Genomic DNA, 19,038 nt, shown 5'->3' with positions numbered 1-19,038 from the left:
ATTACAGTTATGAAGTAGCAATGAAAATAAGCTTGTGGTTGGGAACACCACGCCATGAGGAACTGTATGAAAGGGTGGGGCATTAGGAAGGTTGAGAACCACTGATCTAGAGGAACAGGACTGACAGAATGAATCCATACAGAGAGAGGGGATTTATTAGAAAGGCTTGCAGGCTGTGGTCCAGCTAGTCCAGCAATGGCTGCCTAGGGATGGAAGGTCCAAGAAGCCGGTAGTTGTTCAGTCCACGAGGCTACATGTCTCAGCTGGTCTGTAGCATGCTCCAGGATCCTGAGGAAGTAGGATCTAATGGCAGTGAAGGGGAGAGCAGGGGGAGGGAGGGGGGAGGGGAGACAGAGGGAGAGGGAGAGAGGGAGGGAAGAAGGGAGAGAGGAAGGGAGGGGGAGGGAGAGGGATGGAGGGGGGAAGAGAGAGAGAGAGAGAGAGAGAGAGAGAGAGAGAGAGAGAGAGATTGAGATTCCTTCTTCCATGCCCTTTATACAGCTCGCCACTAGAAGGTGTGGTCTAGATTAAAGGCGTGTCTTCTGACCTCAGGAGACACGGATTTAAGGTGGATCTTTCAGCCTCAAATGGTATTGTAAACTAAAACCCCTCCCTCACAGGTGTGCCTATCAGTTAGTGGTCTACACGTGGGTCTATTTGACAACCAAGACTATCCATCACACAAGGCACTAGGAGGATTGTTTCTTAGAAACCCAGACACCAGCTTCCAGTCCCACAGCAGGAATAGGGGGAATGCTCTCCCAATCCTTGTCCGTTATATCCCCTTAAGAGTGGGAGAAGCTCCTCTAACCAGACCCTGATGCTGGGGGAGGGAAGAGAGGCACACCCCACCTGTTTAGGGGCTACTCTCCATATCTGGGCTTACAAGAACCGTGTAAGAAGCTGCTGGCGGCTTCCACTAAGGGCTTAAACTTTTTGAACTATGGACAGCATTTTATTTTATTTTATTTTATTTTATTTTGAGGGAAGCTATGTGCAAACCCTCCTCTGATGGATTCCTTTTACAGCTCAAGCTAGATGAATTCTCAACACAAGCCAGGCACTTGGGAGCAGGAATGCAGGCTGGGAGTAAAAAGACAGAACCAGGGCAGTGGCCTTTGCTCCTCAAAAAATCTGAAATGGGGGGCCAAGCAGGTTGTGAAAGTGGGGCCACAGCCTGCTCATTCTTTCTGACCTCTTTCCCTTACATAGGGGAAATGGGGGGGGGGGGAGTCCCTTAGAGAGAGAGCCCAGTTTGCACAGCGTCCCTGAGGGCCAGGCGCATCTTCTGTTGTCTTTTTGTCCCAACACGTCTCAGCAATGCCCTGTGCTTTGGATGCTGTGTGCATTTCCACTCAGATGGTGATCTCTCGTCAACGCAAGACCCGGAGGGCCAAGGGGCAGAACAGATATGTCTCTGAAGACCCCTGTACCTCCCAGCCTACCTCTTGAATGCAGTGGGAGTGAAGTTAGTATTTGTTAGGATGGAGTCATCACCCTAAGAGGACCCAGTGATGTTAGGAAAAACATCATTCCGTGTTTCACTTTTGTGGGCTTCCTCAAGTATTTAACAAACTCATTTTATTTTATTTTTTTGGTTTTTTGAGACAGGGATTCTCTGTGTAGCCTTGGCTGTCCGGACTTGCTTTGTAGACCAGGCTGGCCTTGAACTCACAGCGATTCGCCTGCCTCTGCCTCCCGAGTGCTGGGATTAAAGGCGTGAGCCACCACGTCCGGCTTAACAAACTCATTTTAAAAAGAAGTCTAAACGCTTTCTGGGGAGACCATGGTCTACTGTATTTCAGACCTATTCTTGCAATTTTTTTTTTGTGTGTGTATATACACATTTGTGTATTTATATGTGTATGTGTGAGTTCACACAACCTGTGCAGGCCTGAGGATGGTGCGGTGAGGCTGTCATCACTCTCTGTCTCATTGACTTTGAGACAAGGTCCCTCACTGAACCTGGAGCTCACTAACTTGGCTACGTGGCCAGTAGGCCGCAGGAATCTCCTTCGTCTCCACTCCCCGAGGCCAGCATTACAGGTGCATGCTATGGTGCCCAACTCATCATGCAGGTCCAGAGGATTCAGCCTCAGGCCCTCGTGCCACCATGGCAAGCATTTTACCCACTACTTTCTATGACTAGGGTCTGGCTCATAGCTGCAGATTTTGGCGGAGGGCAGACAGGCACCCTCTGTCCCCTGTTGAGAGCAGACTCCCCAGCCCCAGCGGCTGCCCCCATCCTGCTTCTCTGTCCCAGAGAACATGTCTGCACATAAGCACTCCTGAGCTGCCTTGGATGCCCTCCAAGGACTGCCCTGAAGGCTAGCCAGAACTGAGAGCACCCCTGGGAAGGACATGTCTATGGAGATGGAGAAGCCGTGGCACACTCACGTCTGCAGAAAGCTCCAAAGGAAAGTGGAAATCTGGATTTTTCTGTCATAGCTTGATTTTTAAAATGCATTACAAACAAAAGTCAAAACAAACAAAACAAACAAACAAACAAACAAACAATGACAATAAACCTCTCAAACCGCATGAAGTTGTCCACACTTCCTGTCTGTGGGCCACTGTGTGAGACCTCTGGTGGAATCTGGCATTTCATAAACACTTCCTGAGTTACGGCGTGTGACTGTGATGACACGCCGCTCACTCAGGCTGCACACATTTTAACTGCGTCCGTGCAGATGTGGATTTATGATATGGGACAGCCCTGAAAATTGACACATGCGCACTCTCTCCCAGGGTATGGAGCATATCTCATCTAAGAAGAGTGGATGTCAAAGAAACTGCCAAGCGTCATGTATATAGCTCATGGGTGGCTGGGTTAGAGTCCCAGGTTGCCAGACTACAAAGCCAGTGTCCCCCAATACTACTCAAGCTGCTTTTCACACTCCCCAGATGAAATTGCCTCTTAGTTTGAATAGCCCCATGAGTTTAGAGATTGCATCTTTTTTGACCATTGTCACCAGAAGAACATAGAAATCTCTCAGTACATAACTCGTGGGATTGTACTCACAGTTGCACACAAACACACGCCCAGACATGGCACACATAGACATACATAAGCCATCATGGCCAAGAACATGTGCACACCCATGCTCCGGCATACATATCACTGCCCTCCTCTCTCACTTCCAGAATGAGAGTCTAAACTGAGGCGCCCCTCGCCACCCCCTCTCTCCCCCCCACTCCCCCAAGTTCTCTCTTTCAGTTTCGCATGGTCTTCACCGAGACTTTCCTGGAAATCTCAATGTGGCTGTGGAGTTTCCCCGCCCACCTCAACCCAGGAGACAAATCACCGGTTTTATTTTTCAAAGTCTGGGTTTCATAAATCTGGAATCCTTCCTTTATTTTTCCGTTAGAAATTTCCTTGGCCTATTGCCTTTCTCCAGGACCTCGGCCAGGGGGTTACACTTGGAGCGCCCTCTGTCGGCAGGCAGCATCCTCCCAGCCTAGTGGGCACTTGCTGAGAAGTGGTGGGTCTCCCTCTTACATGGACTGTGTAATCAATCAGTCAGAGGGTGGTTGAGAGGGGGTGGCCTGGGATATGTGTGCTCATCCTGAGTGTATGCTAATATATGCTATTGGTCACTGGAGTGTGTGTGTGTGTGTGTGTGTGTTTTCATTATTGAAAATAAAAGAATAATTCTCAGGGTTCTGACTAAAGGTCCTGTACCTAGGGACTGATGACAAGAGTTTGGGGCCATCACCTAATTCAGCTTTATTCTTCAATGCTCACCACATTTAACAGGTGGGAGGCCCGAGACACTTAGAGAGGTGTGAGAGGGGGTGTTTCTGAGTGCCTACCCACTGCTAATTAAACCTGCAAAACCTTCTCAAGTGGCCTCCTGGGGTGGGTAGTTTTATTTTCCCTTCAAAGATTAAGATAAAGAGGTCTTAAGAAGAGAAAGGGAGGGAGAAGTCCTGGAATTTGAACCCAACCCGCTTTTGTCTTCTGAGACTCTTGGGCTTTCCCACCTGACCCAAAGTGGAGTCCGAGAGAGGTCACACCACAGTGCTCCAGCTCAGAGTCCTTTCCTTGTGACTTCGGAGGGTGGCGTTCCCACCTCCTCCCCTGGAGCTCCTCCCCATCGACTCTTGGTGCCCTGGACTTTAGCAGGGTGTAGGGTCCTGCAGCCAGCATCAGTACCAAGGCCCCTTAAGGAGGCAGTGGCCATCAAGACTAGATTTCTCTTATATATATTTAATTCCACTTTGCAGTTGTCTTGAAAAGAAAGCCGGTCCTGGAAGGTGCTGGGTTTGTTTTTCATCTTAAAGACAGTGGGTAATGATGCAAGGAGATACAGAGCACATTTCACTGCAGGTTAGTCGCCATCCTCCCCAGAACCCCATTCCCCCCCACCCCCGCAATCCTCCTCCCCTGGCCCCTGCCTTGCAAAACTTCTCACCTCCTACAGGAAGGAATCAGATTCTTCTCTGCTTTTGGTTCCACCTGGCTTTCTCCTCCACTTGTCTCATTTACACAAACACAGAAGATTGTCTATCCTCATCTCCTTTGATGCTTCCGGTCTGAAATCCAAATCCTGGCCATTGTTTTTAATAGACTAAGCAATGGTTTTCCTACAAGCACGCTCAGGTCAGAGGTCAACCTTAGGTGTTGCTCCTCAGCCACCCCATTTTGTGTGTTGAGACTAGGCTAGCTGGCCAGCTAGCTCCAGGGGTCTGTCTTCCTACCTCGGCCTCCCTAGAGCTAGGATCACAAACACACACTGCACACCCAGCTCTGTAATGTGGGTGCTGGAGCTTTGACTCAGTTCCTCGAGCTTATATGGCAAGTAGAGTTTACCAACAGAGCTGTCTCTCCAGTCCAATCCTGGTCATTCTTTAAAACTCCTCTCAGAGGTCGCCTCTACGGGTGGAGCCTTCCTTCTCCCCAGACTCCAGCAAGAACCACCCGGCCTTGCTTCCTCTTACAAGCCCTGCAGTGGGAGGCATATTCTGAGAAACTAGTGGATTCACCTTTGATTCCTGCATATGGACATCCACAAGTGTGTGTGCATGTGTGGGCACATGCATGCACTTTATATGGCTTTTGTAATCTGTCCCGGTAAGAGCAAGACAGAGAGGAGATGGCGCTGCTCCCTCTGTTCTTGTGTATAAGATGACAGCCACACACAAAGGGGGATGTAAAGTCCTCTTAGGTCTATCTGATGCTCTGCAAAGGGGGACAAATCACAGAATGGGGAGGGGACAAATAACACGTTCTGCTAGAGATTCAGAGGGCTGCAGAAGCAAGCAGTCTCAGTTCTCTCAACTTCTTATCAAGGCAGTGACGCCTCGTTTCTCCACAAGTGGCTGATGTGAGCGTGCTCCGCACATGCTGGGCAAGCTTGCTAATTAGACAGCAATTAATATGAGCAAATTAATATGAGGTTGGTAGGTCAGATATTTTTCTGTAGTAATGAAGCAAAGAAGGTAAGACTGTAAGACTGTCTGCTTTTGTTCTATGGTTGAAATGATTTTTACTCTTTATTAAAAAAATATTTATTTTATGTGTGTAAGTGTTTTACTCAGTGTCCTCTACAAGATGCCAGGGGTTTAAGGGCTTTGGGAGTAGACAGATGGCTGGGGAGGTAGGCTTAGTTATGCTATGCTGTGTTTGGACCTACCCAACAATGTGATTCTTGCCTCCATCTATCTCAGGTGGGTCCCTCCCTTAAAACTCTGAACCCTGGGCTGGAGAGATGGCTCAGAGGTTAAGGGCACTGGCTGTTCTCCCAAAGGTCCTGAGTTCAATTCCCAGCAACCACATGGTGGCTCACAACCATCTGTAATGAGATCTGGTGCCCTCTTCTCGTCTGCTGGCTCACATGCAGGCAGAATAATGTATAAATAATAAATAAATAAATCTTAACCAACCAACAAACAAAAACAAAACTCTGAACCCTTCATTGCAAACAGGTCTGCCGCCCTGGCTGTCCTATGCCTTCCTCCCACCTGGGCCTTCCTTCTCCTGCCTTTCTTTAATGTTCCCTGGATCTTTCCACCCATTTTTTTTTCTTTTCGCAGAACATAGTCCCGCTCCTTCCTGATAACCCTCCTTAGCACAATTTGCCCAGGGCCTCGAGCCAAGGAGGCTCCACAAGAGGCACTCTCCCTCTGCCCTGGCTTATTCTAGGTGAGTGTCTCTGTAGTCATAGTGTGAGTCCACATTTTGTGTGCATCCTCTCCACATTCTGCCCCTGTCATGGGCCTCTGCATAGGACACCGTTCCCCTGTACCGTGGCTGCCAAGAAACACTTCATCGCGCCCGCCGTGTCCTCGGTGTCTGTTGCCATCTGAAAGCTGTTCTACTTCCATTGCTGTGGCTTTGGTACGCTAGCCCAGAACAAGTAACTTAGGGAGGAAGGGCCTCACCCGGCTCACACTTCCAGGTTACAGCCCTCAGCTGCAAGGAAGTCAAGGCAGAAAGTTATAAGCATCACATGAACAGCCAAGAGCAGAGGCAAGCGAATGTGTCCATGCTGCCTGCTTGTTTCTGCTTCTGTTTAGCTAGTTGCCACCACTCTTACACAGTTCTGGGACTCTGCAGAGGGAATGATGCTGCCCACAGTGGGCTGGGTCTTCCTATAGCAATTAAAGAGACAATCCCCCCCCCCCCCCCGCCCCCAAGACGTTCCCACGGGCCAACCTGATCTACATAATTCCAGGGGATTCTAGACCTTGTCAAATTGACAGTTAAAAGTAAACAACACAATAGCCCAGTGTTTTGCATGTTCCATGCTGTGCCTTTAGCGGTTCCTATGCAGTGCTGTTTGGGAAAGTCATGGGATCTTTAAGACGTGGGGACTTACAGGAAGAAGTATACCACCGGGGGCGGGCCTTGAGGCTTTGTAGCTCAGTCCCACTTCCTGTTCTTGCTCGGCTTCCTGACTGCCCACACAGTGTGACCAACCCACCTCACACTCCTGCTTTCCCTACCACAATGGACGGTGCCTCTTTGGAACTGTGAGCCAGCATAGGCCCCTTCTCCCTTAAGTTGCTTTGGCCAGGTATTTTTCTGTAGCAATGAAGCAAAGAAGGTAACACTGTAAGACTGTCTGCTTTTGTTCTATGATTGAAATGCTGTTTACTCTTTATTAAAAAATATTTATTTTATGTGTATAAGTGTTTTGCTGGTATGTATGCATGTGTGCCATATGCATACTCTGTCGTTCACAGAGGTTAGAAGAGGGGGCATCAGGTCCCTTGGAGCTGGAGCTATAGATGGTTCTGAGCCACCATTCAGGGGCTGGAATCAAACAAAGGTCCCCTGCAAGAGTAGCCAGTGCTCCTAATCGCCGAGCCATCTCTCCAGCCCTCTTTGTCTCTTTGATCTGGTTCATCCTTGCAATGGATCTGTAAGCGGGGCCTGGAGCAGGCTATCACCTCTTTTCCAAAAGAGAAGGGAGACACAGAGAGGAGGTGAAATCCCACAGCCAGTGCAGGCCATTGCTACCTGGTTGGCACATAAGGAGTTCCTAATCTTTGCAGCTGCCAAGGCTGAGGGCACGTCACTTTCACTTTTATGGGTGAGGTTCTAGGACTTCCCCAGGCTCACAAGCCAGGGTAGCGTCACACAGATAAGCAGAAGTTAACGCAGCGGTAGAACCAGTTTCCTTTGTACTGGGCTTTTGGGGACTGCTCTTCTGACTCATAGGCCACTATCTCACTTCTTATTCCCACTGGGTGACACCTGCCTTCTCTGTTACCGATTCTGTTGTGGAGCTGGTGGGAGGACCTCAGGCCACCAACAGAGGAGAAGAGGACCCAGTGCTGTGTGTCTAACTAACTCTGCTGCGGACCCTGGCTTCCTTGTTCCACTTGTGAAGTGGGGAGGGAGGGGGCTGGTCAAATGACTTCTGAGGGAGTCTTGAATTTTGCCAGCTGACCTGTCTCTCTAACCCCGTAAAGGAACAGTTTCCTCTCCCAATCCAAGTTAAAGCTCATGTCCCTGGTAATATATGGTTGTCACGTTCACTGTATAGAACTGGTCCTGTGTAGGATAAGGCCACAGAAACTTAACTTTGAGTTGTTCTGTGTCTTCAGGAGCCTTCAGATTGGGATGCTAAATCCAGCTCTCAAGACAGGGGTTTTCGCTTCTGAGAGGGCCCTAAATGGGCTTTCAGGGGTGCCCCTGAAATGGCATGCATGTGTGTTAGAGGAGAGCAGCCCTTGACACTGACGCTGGCCTTGGTGTCTGTAGGAGTTGGCTTGGTGTGTGAGGCTAGGCTAGAGTGTTCTTTGTGTATTATGTCACAGAGTGCCAAGGCCAGACAAAACACATCAAGACCACAACAACAACAACCACCACCACCACCACCACAACAACAAGAGTACTTCTATAATCATGTTTGAGCAGAGAATAAAAAACAACAAAAACATTGTCCAAACCATAAAAACAAACACATCCCCCTCTTCTGACTAAATCTGGGAGCTAGTGGCCGTTTTTTTTCCAGCTAGAAGAGAGTCAAGATGCCCATTATAGGATTGCACCTGTGTTCAGCACAGAGCAGAGCTCTGCTCCCTTGAATTCTCCCAAATCACCTACCACAGCCCTAATCCCATAAGCCTTTGTTAATACTCCTCACGGTGTGTTCTTCCTCACAAAGTCAACAAATTCTATCGGCTTACAAGTGTCCCTGGCTGAACTGACTGCGTGCTCTGTGGCTTTAGGTTCTGAACAGAGCATGAATGTGGCTGGAAGAAATCCCAGAACCCAGGCTGACCTGTCCCTCCTTAAATCCATGACTAGAAACTCCAGCGGCCTCTTCCCACCGAAAGACAGTGTGTTATACACTGTAGTCCGCTCAGCTTCCTTCTTTCTAGACAATCGGCCTCCTTGCATGCCTCAGTTGGTCCTTCCTGCTGGGCTCTGAGACCTGAGCTGTCTCAGCACATTTGCTCACCCCATTCTCTTCTGCCTTACACACTCACCTCCTGCTGATTGACATGCTCAAGGGGGGGGGCACACTGCCAACCAAGGGTCAAATCCATCTTGCTTCGCTCACACCCATTCCCTACGTGCTATTCCCAGCGGTGCTTGCTCTCCGAGAGAGCGGAGCGGCTGCTACAGAGGCCATATGACCCATGATGCCCAACATGTTGACAGAAGCCAGCCCATGACAAAGATGAGCAAGCAATATGCTTATTGAAGCCAACCATTCCATTCCTCCCTCGCCTCCTCTTCTTCCTTCTCCTCCTTCTTTTCTTCGGACAAGGTCTGAGACTCACCAAAACAAGAATGGTTGGCCAGAGAGCCCCCATAACCCACCTGTCCCCACCTGCTCAGCACTGGGGTCATGAATGTATGCCACCACTCACAGCTCTTTACAGATTCTAGGAATTGAGTTTTCCTGACTCAGCTGTCTGCCCAACTGTGGTGGTTTGAATAGGTTTGGCCCCCATAGACTCATGTGTTTGAATGCTTGGCCCACAGGGGATGGTACTATTAGGAGGTATGGCCTTGTTGGAGTAGGTGTGGCCTTGATGGAGGAAGTATGCCACTGTGGGGTTGGGCTTGGAGGTCTCCTATGTTTAAGCTCTGCCCACTGTGGAATTCCAGTCTCCTCCTAGCTGCCTTCAGATCAAGGTGTACAGCTCTGGGCTCCTCCAGCACCATGTCTGCCTGCAGGCTGCCATGCTTCCTGCCATGATGATAATGGACTAAACCTCTGAAAACATAAGCCAGCCCAAATTCAATGTTTTCTTTTATAAGAGTTGCCATGTTCACGGTGTCTCTTCACAGCAATAAAACTCTAAGATACCAACCTAAAATGAACTTTTTTTTTTTTGGTTTCTTTTTGAGACAGGTTTTCTCTAGAGTGTAGCCTTAGCTGTCCCAGACTTGCTTTGCAGACCAGGCTGGCCTCGAACTCACAGAGATCCGCCTGCCTCTGCCTCCCGAGTGCTGGGATCACAGGTGTGCGCCACCATGCTCAGCGTGCAATTTCTTAAATCTCAACTATTTCTATGTCAAATTGACTTTTCCTTAAGAAAAAAAAAAAAAACCTAGATTTTTTTACTTAATAGGCTTTCTTAGAGTTACTTTTGGACACAGCTATGGTAAAAGAAGATTTTAAGCCGAGACTTGGACAAGCTGCCTCTATGTTTCCCAGTATAGTGTATCATAGAGCTCTTACATGGAAACTGTCGATGCTCAGGCTAACCTCTGGGGTGACTTGCTTATGTCTCTCCTCTCTGAAGACTCTCCTACCCGCCTCCACTTCCCTAGGTCCTGATGTTCTTTGTTACAATAAATTGTATCCCTTGGGCCTACAAGGCAAATAACTGACACAGGGAGACTGAAACGTACTTTAAAGCTGCCAGTACTTTGCTGGGCAGAGTCTGAACGGATTCTAATCTACCCATAAACTAAACAAACTACTCTAAACCTTATAACATACATATATATTCCAAGCACTTGCCACTGTGACCCCTGGGCCAATCCTCGTCAAGTCCCTCCCCACCCCCCATCCTCCTCCAACCGTCAAACTTTTCTCTTCCCCTATGGGAAGACCCGCCTTCCACTTCCTGTCCTTCTGCCCAGCTGATTGGCTAAACAGCGCTTTATTGATGGCTGACACATTCACTTAGCATTCCTCTACAGCTCTTCTCTAGGAAGTTCCGGACAACGCCTTGGACTCTCTTCACATTTGCAGACAGAAATGCATATCCCACTGTTGCATGCATACGCACGCCTGGTTTTGTTTGCTGCTTCTTTCTCGTCATAAGATCATCGGACAATCTTAGTGCTGTAGCTGGAAACAAGTAGGGGACCAGGCCCCTTGTTCTTCAGGCTATCAGAGAGGCTGAAGGGAGCTTAATCTCCCAGCTGGGGGCAAAGCTGGATCTCGAACTTGGATCTTCACGGTCTCCCCCTAGGAGTGAGTTGCTCAGAGGCAAGAGCTTCCTGGATCCCTGTCATGTCCCCGGCACAATGCCAGACCCTGGAAATAAAGGCGAACAGAGTGCTCTCAGACCTGGCCTTTGCAGAGCTCATCATAATGGATGCAGGGTGGCCACAGGCCACGCAATCCTCTGTGATTAAATCACGGCAGGTGATTTAAGAATAAGTGCCTTGAAGGAGAAGCTCAGGGCGAGGCAGGATTTGGCCCCATCTGGAATGTCACACAGCGTGACGTAAGGAGGTGTGCTCAGAGGCATGGGGGGGGGGGCGGGTGGAGCTGAAGAGGAGTTGACACACTCGAGGACCAACAGTTCAGCTGCATTTATGGCTTAGTCTGGTGACTGTGGTCTGGCCTATTTGCCACCGCCCTTGGGGACAGAAGCCCAATAGTTTGGAGATTTGTGCCACGGAAGCAGGGCCTCTCCACCCTTCGCTCAGCAAGCAGAGGTGGCAGTCACACGCGGGCACGCTTAGCTGAAACCCCTCCCCTTTTGCTTGGGATCTTGGTCATTTGCTGTGCAGTGTGGGCTTTGACACCAAAAAGTCCCTACTTCCTGGAAGTAGAAAAGTCCCTGCACTGATGAGACAAGCTGCGAAGCCTCAGATAGTTTCACTGACTTGGTGAAAGGCAGATTCCTTCTGTCCTCATTACCATGACAGCAGCTGACCTATTTACACGTTTCTTATGTTAATTCAGTGGGACTAGTTAGCCTGTGCTTAAGGCACTGTGGTTATATTTGCTTTCATCTTAGAATCAACGGGCACAAGCCCTGGGTTGTGCAGGAGTGTGGGCATGGGACGCCCCTGGGCTTTGATCTGTTTATAACCTCTCAGGAGGCTGGGGGCTCGCTGTATGTTTTGGAGCCTCCATTTTGGCATTTGTAAAATGGGGGTGCTAAGCACCCCCTACATTTTGTGAGACCTTGAGACACTGCATGGCGACAGCTATGAGAACTCCTCCTAAGACTTGAAGTGCTACTCCCAGTGTCGCTTGAAATCTAACCTCTGTATAAGCTGACCGCCTGTATAAAGCGTATTAGGATCCGGGAGAGGCGAAGTCCCCGCACAGAATGACAGTCTCCTGAACCTTGGTTTCCTTTCATTGGGTTTTTGCCCTGGGGCCTGCCTTCTGGTAGAGCAATTACCGGCAAGAGTGAGTTCCTGGAGAAATGGATACTGAGGGGAGAGGGAGAGGGGAGCAGAAGGCTTTCCTGTCAGAGGTACAAGTGAGCAGGAGAGGGGAGCCAGCAGAGGTCAACCCTGCTGCCTTCTCAGGATGCCAGGGCTCTGGGGGTGGCCTTCCGGGGTCACGGTTCTCTACCCTCACATCCCCCCCCCTCCCTTGGTGTCCCTGAAGCTGAGCCAGCATAAAATGACATAATTTTTAATCCTTTTGAGTGCAAAGTCAAGCTTTTATGGCGTTTTCTGTCCTTGGTAATTTTGTTTCAAGCCCGGCATGTTTTTATAAGGGGCTACATTTCAGTGGGTCTCTTCTTCTGGCCCCAACAGACACTCCTGACTGCTAAGTTGCCAGAGTCGTTCCAGTTTATTGGTGTTGATGTCCAACAGCCTGGGGGGCCTGTCTTTGTGTCCCCACAAAGCTAGATCATTTCACAAAGTCGTAACTCTTCAACATGTGCTTTATTAAAAAGAAAGTGCAGCGAATTTGAGGGTAAGTTTTCAAGTGAGCCTGGCCCCCTAGGAGAAAGAGACAGGAGCACACCGGAAAGCCGTGCAGCAGCAGAAACCCCTCAGGCATTTTCGCAGCCGTTTAAAAAGATGTCTTCAGCAAACTCGTCCAAATTAGCTAAAAATGCTTGACACGATGAACACGTCGTGTCTGTGGGCCAATATTCAATCCAGGTGGAGGAATCTAGGGGGTATATATACCTAGCAAGGCAAATGGAAACAGTGTTGGTGATGGTGGCCACAAGCAGGGGAGAGCTGTACTTGGTTTCCTTGGGAAGATGTGTGCATGTGTGTGTGTTGTGGTTCCCCCCCTCAACCCTACACCCACACTGTTCAGCATCAGCCTAGAGAAAGATCATGAACCTTTGCTGTTTGATGACTTCCTTGTTAGAAGGTAGTAATGGGGTCTAGGCTAAGATCTGTCCTGTGTGTGTGTGTGTGTGTGTGTGTGTGTGTGTGTGTGTGTGTGTGCGCGCGCGCGCACATGTGCGTGTGTGGGGGTGTGTGTGGGGGTAGGTGCATGTGAAAGCAGAGGTCAACCTTGGCGATTGTCCTTCACACAGTGTCTCTGTGTGTTTTTGTGGTTGTTGTTTTTTATGTTTTTATTTTTGTCGTTGGGGAGACAAAGCCTCTTACTGGCCTAGACTTTGCCAGCAGGCGAGGCAGCCTGACACGCAAGCCCCAGGGACCCACTTGTCTGTCTCTCTAGCGCTGGAATTATAAGTATGCTCTACCATGCCTGCTTGGTTTTAACTATTATTTATTTAGTGTGTGTGGGCATTTTGTCTGGCTGCACATTTGTGGGCCACATGTGATGTCTGGTGCCTGCAGACCCCAGAAGAGCATCTGGACCCCAGGTTGTTGTAAGCCACCATGTGGGTGCTGGGAATCAAACCTGGGGCCTCTGGAAGAGCAAACAGTCAGTGCTCTCGACCACAGAGCAGTCTCTCCACCCCCACATGCCTGATTTTGTTTGTTTGTTTTGTTGTTGTTTTTTGATGTAGGCTCTGGTGATTGAACTCGGCTCTTCGCACTTGCACAGCCAGCGCTTTACTGACAAAGCCTGTCATCTCATCTCGCAAGGCCAGCTCTCTCCAGGTAATCAGGCCCCACATTTAAACACTCTTCTACTCGCAATTACAACTCTGCACACTGAGGGAGCATCAGAGGCGATGGGGGGGGGGAGGGGGGAAAGGATGTGGATATGTGTTCTCAATTCACCCGGCATCGGATGGCTTATCCTTCAGTCAAGGCTCTAAGTGCTATGTTGGTGGCCAATAACCCTGTGTTTGACATTCAGGGTTCTTCTTTTATAGCCATAATGATGTGTTGGTTGAAACTGAGGTACCAATGGGAGGTGAGTGTAGTTAAGACCAAATGGCACTCAGGTGGGAGAGGAGACCCATGCTGATGACTTACTTGAAGCTGAAGTGGTGTTTGATCTGCAGAGCCTCTTTGCCCATGATTAAATACTGCTTCCCTTTCGCCAGGTTGGCATTGGCACAGCTCATCTTCTTAATGAAGGTGACTTCAGAGTCCTTCTCAGCAGCGGCTTCCCCTGAGAGACACACAAGGCGGGGGTATCATAGCCACATCCAATGTCACGGTCACGGACTCTCTGCTGTGTTCCTCCTCAGGAGGGATGAACACTGTTGAAGAGGCCGACTGTCTGGGTTTAACCCCAGCGGTGCTGGTTCCCACTGGGTGGCTCTGGCTACTTATACATGCGCCCTGGAGTAAGGACGCAGTCCCCTCATCTGAACACTGACTCAGTGCAGAACAGCTAGGGAGGCTGAGCGGGCTATAACATATGAAAAGTGCTGAGGGCCAAGTAAGAATCACTATGTGGAAAAAAAAAAAAAAAAAAAAAAAGAATCACTACGTGTTTTTACTCCTCATGGATCCAGGAGCACTGCTCAGTAGTTGTGCACTGCTTACCTCATGTAGTGTGCACTGCTTACTACCTCATGTAGTTGGCAGCTGGCAACGGTCAACTTTCTAGGAAAGCACATGATGTGAAGGGATGGGAAATTTAATGGACGATGACTTTGGGATTCCTAAAGGATTCAGAAGTGCCATGGCGTGACACTTCTGCTCGGAATGCCCCTCCATCACTTCTTTTATACCTTTATACCTTAATCTATCTAACCTCCTCCTCCTTCCCTCCTTTCCCTCTCTCTTTCTCTGGTGTACATATATGTGCTTGTGAAGGCAAGATGGCGACTTTGGGCACCTTCCTCTCTACCACTTTCCACCTTAATTTTGGAGACAAGGCCTCTTAGGCTGCAGGTCTCCATTTTGACTAGACTTGATGGCCAGTAAACTCCCGAGATCCATTTGTTTATGGCCCTCAAGTCTCCAGCACAGGGCCTATGGGCGTCCACCATTGCATCTGGCTGCTTACAGTAGTGCTGGCATCTGAACTCAGGGGTCATGCTTGACCAGTAAGCACTTTTACCCATGGGCCACCGCACCCCACCCCCCCCCCCAGCATTTACTCCTGGATTCCTGCTCTCATGGTTTGCTCCACATGTGTCAGTTCTCAGACACACCAGACGCTTCTTAGGGAGGGGATCACACCCGACTCGCTGCTATAATATTAAGCGTCATTAACCAGCTGTTAAGCAGTGACAGTCTCCTAACAGCTAATGATTGAGGAACTCCTGATCTGTCAGGCAAGTGTATATAACTGCTGTCCACATAACAAATGTTCTCTAGTACCACCGATTACCACATAACACACCAGCCAAACTAGTTTTCTTCGACTGTCTAGGGACACAGCGTCCTGGTGGAGCAACCTCTGAGACACATTCCCAGTACCTTCAAGGTCCCCAACTGCTACACAAAGCAGTGTGGCTATGTTGAGATCTCAATATCTTGAAACGAAACACTAAAGGCTAAAGGCGGTTATGGCTTTTGCTGAGATATAAAGCATTTGCTGACGTCCGTGACGAGCAGATTCAGTGAGAAGGTGTGATCCCTGCAAGTCACGCCCTCTGTGCCGGACACAATGCCTGGTGCACAGGCGCCCTGACTATTGAGGGGGAAGGAGGGGTGCTCACCTGTTTTGTAAATGTCCAGAAGAGTCGCAGTGTACTTGACAAAAATGTTTTCTTCCGTGGTGGACGTGATCCTCACCTTGTAAGCTGGGCAGACAAAACAGGACAAAATGAACGCTACCAACGCCGTCCCTGGCGGAAGCCGGGGTTTGCCGTCAGACGAAGAAAGAGGATAGCAGTTGTCAAGGCAGTCATTCCAAGGATCTTCCCCAACCCCCTTGGCCAAATTGTAAGATTTAAAAAAAAAAAAATGAAGATGACATCAAAGGAAGGAAATAGAGGGAGCCACAAGCAGCTAAGGTTCATCTGCTGTACCGAGCAGATTCTGTAGACAAAACCAGCAGGACCAGGGGCACTTCACTTATGTCCCTTGTGGCCTCGAGCAAACTTTTAATGTCCTTGAGCCTCAGTTTCCCCCCTGGTACATAGTGATGGTGGGTTGCGTTTTTAAAGGGTCCTTATGAAACTTGTGTTGTACCTGACCTTTTCCTTCAAGGGACCTAAGATACGCTATACTCACATAACGTCACTAATGTGCAGTGTTTCGCCTTTCTAATCGAACATGCACTGATGGAGTTTCGTGTTTAAGAGAAGTCTGCTGAGCATCTGCACTCACCGTACGCAATCTCTGGCTGACACGCTGTTTCTTTCCTGGTGTCTGTGGAGATGGTCAGGTCCAGTTCCGGCTGCAGTTGCCCACAGTCAGCTGAGTCATGTGGAGAATGGTGAAAGTTAGGTTAGTGTTCTGAAGCAGGCGCTCCCTGTGGGAGGAAACAGTCTCCAACGAGCCCTGAGACAGTCTGGGACCATTTATTATAAATGCCGTAGCCCTAAGACCTGTCCGTTTTCTCTTCGATGAAGTGAAATGTTATAAAAAGCAAATGTTAAACCTGCCAACCAACGTCGCGCCACAGCCAGCTCTTCAGAAATGAGCCTCTTTCCCTTGAAGGGAGCAAGTGGGGAGTAAGTTCTATTGTAGGAGTTTAATGAACATAAATGATAATTTGATTTCTAGCTATAAGATGGCACAATAAGGACCTAAGAAGTAGAAAAAAAAAAACAACCCAAAACCACAAAACAAACACAAATAAAGAAATCCCAATAGACGGGACAAAAACCTGGACTCTCATGGAGAACTCATGTTGACTTCTGTGGGTTTTGGTGAGTTGGCAAAAAGGCTGCCTTTGACTTCCAAGAGACAGAATTAAACTCTGAGAAGTGACAGGAAATTCTATTCACTGGAATTAAGAGTGAGAGGAGCCAGGCGTGGTGGCGCACGCCTGTAATCATAGCACTTGGGAGGCAGAGGCAGGCAGACCTCTGAGAGTTTGAAGCCAGCCTGGTCTACAAAGCGAGTCCAGGACAGCCAGAGCTACACAGAGAAAGCTTGTCTTGAAAAACAAAAACAAAAAACCAACCAACCAAAGCAAAACAAAGTTAAAAAGGGTGAGAGGATGAAGACCTGGTGGCCTAGCATCTCTGTTCTCTTTGGTTCTTTTCCTTTCCTTAAAAAACAAATTAGGTGAAAGTTAAAAGGAAGCCACATTATGTCCCCTAGGATACCCCCAGCCAACTGGGTGGTGTTTCTCTGCTCTTGAACAGGGTCCCACCAGGGTGTTTGGGAGGTTTTTAAGAATCATTACTTTTCAGTCAGCTGACAAATGACAATTTGGCTAAATAACTTCCCAAGATTCCCTTCCAACAGGGAAGGGCAGGCTGCCCAGGCGCTTACCCTCTACACACTGGCATGTAGTTCCTTCACAAACTCTCTGCAGCCTGGTGTCAGAGGTACTGTAGAACATGGTGCACTGTTTGTCTGTGGGACGGAGACACGGTTACAGGAAGTGGCTGGTGACCACTGTTTATTGGTTGCTGAGTCTCTTACGAGGGGCCTCAGAGATGATCTATTTCAGTCTTTTAACTTATGGCTCCTGGGGAGTGTCCCTAGGCCTGAAGAAGACCCCTCTCCGGTTTGTTAGTTTTGGCTCTGTGCTTGCTTGGAATTTCACTGTTCAATAGTCATTCTTAGAATGAAAGTAATTTGTGCTCCCAAGAATGAGAAGAAACTAAATCACATTAGTCCAGTGTCTTTTGAAGGAATTGTATTATTTGGGCTAGATGAGTGCACGCGTGCGTGCGTGCGTGCGCGCACACACACACATACACGTCATGATGCACACACATACACACACACAGATGCATATATATGGGAAGAGTCACTAATACTTTATGTGATTTCAGAAGATAAAAACCAGGTCAGCATTTGATCCCCTTAAGGATCTTCTAACAAACAGAACAGCCCCAAGTTGGTAAAAAGTTGTGTGGTCCCTTCCACCCCTCAGAAGGAGCTGAGCTGAGCTTACATCCATCTGATGCTGCACCACACACCAGGGGCATGAGCATGAACGTGTGTGTGTGTGTGTGTGTGTGTGTGTGTGTGTGTGTGTGTGTGCGCGCGCGCGCACAGGAAGCTGGTGGCAATGGTATAAAACCACGTGATTTCAGTGCAAGGTGGCGACTAGCTCTGTGCACCAGCTGTGAGGAAAATACAGAAAGGATGGGGGTTCTGGGAGGATTAAAAGATTGGAACAGTAATTGGGCGTCCTCAAGCGACACCGGCACTCCCTGCCACAAAGGGACTTGAGGTAAAGCATTTTGAAGTCCGAGGGTAACACAGTCCAGCTATTTAAAAGAGGAAGAAGCTGAGGACTGAGGCAGGAAATGATTGAATGCAGCGTTTAAAAAAGAATCTTCGAAACAAAAACAAAAACAAAACAACAACAACAACAACAAAATGAATCTTCAGAGCTGGGTGCAGTGGTACATGCCTGTAACCCCAGCACTTGGGAGGCAGAGGCAGGCATATCTCTGTGAGTTTGAGGCCAGCCTGGTCTACAAAGCTAGTCCAGGACAGCTAAGGGTACACAGAGAGACCCTGTCTTGAAAAACCAAAACCAAACCAAACCAAAAAGACATGCAGGCCCTTCTCAGATTTCTAAGGAAGATGTCGGCAGAGCTGTCCGAGCAAGCCGTGGAGGCGATCAGAGCCGGTTATGGTTACCTGGTCTGTGATACTCGTATACCTTGAAGGTGGCAGGATTCAGTAACCCAACTTGGAAAAGTTCAAATATCCGGAATCGGACACAAAGGAAATCTCTGGAGGGAATCTGTTTGACAAAGTCAAGGTTTTAAGGAAGGCGTGGGGGAAGAGCTGTTGACAGTGGTTCAGTCTGTAAAGATGTCATGGTAAGGTGGGCATGTCAGGGGGTGGAGCTTACCGAGTTCAGCTGCAGAATAACTCGGCCATCTTTGACCTGGTAATCAGTTAGGAGCTGATCCACTCCTTCCACAAGCTAAGGAAGAAAGAAGAGAGAG

At 48.8% G+C, this 19,038-nt stretch overlaps 1 protein-coding gene across 1 annotated transcript in view; it reads right to left on the bottom strand.

Annotated features, from left to right (window-relative positions):
* Positions 1-12,563: 12,563 nt before the first annotated feature.
* The window catches only part of LOC127207046 (complement C5), a 79,166-nt gene continuing 72,691 nt past the window's right edge, over positions 12,564-19,038 (bottom strand). The window contains exons 35-41 of the mRNA XM_051166331.1: positions 18,942-19,016; positions 18,725-18,830; positions 17,396-17,479; positions 16,280-16,369; positions 15,667-15,750; positions 14,024-14,162; positions 12,564-12,805 (exon numbers count right to left, since the gene is read on the bottom strand). Coding sequence (XP_051022288.1) covers positions 12,667-12,805; positions 14,024-14,162; positions 15,667-15,750; positions 16,280-16,369; positions 17,396-17,479; positions 18,725-18,830; positions 18,942-19,016 — 717 coding nt within the window. The 3' untranslated portion in view covers positions 12,564-12,666. The remainder of the gene's footprint in view (positions 12,806-14,023; positions 14,163-15,666; positions 15,751-16,279; positions 16,370-17,395; positions 17,480-18,724; positions 18,831-18,941; positions 19,017-19,038) is intronic.

This window comes from Acomys russatus, chromosome 24, assembly GCF_903995435.1.
Source record: "Acomys russatus chromosome 24, mAcoRus1.1, whole genome shotgun sequence".
Classification (NCBI taxonomy): Eukaryota; Metazoa; Chordata; class Mammalia; order Rodentia; family Muridae; genus Acomys; species Acomys russatus.
The sequence above is the reverse complement of the archived record's forward strand: the minus strand, read 5'-3'. Positions and strand labels throughout refer to the sequence as shown.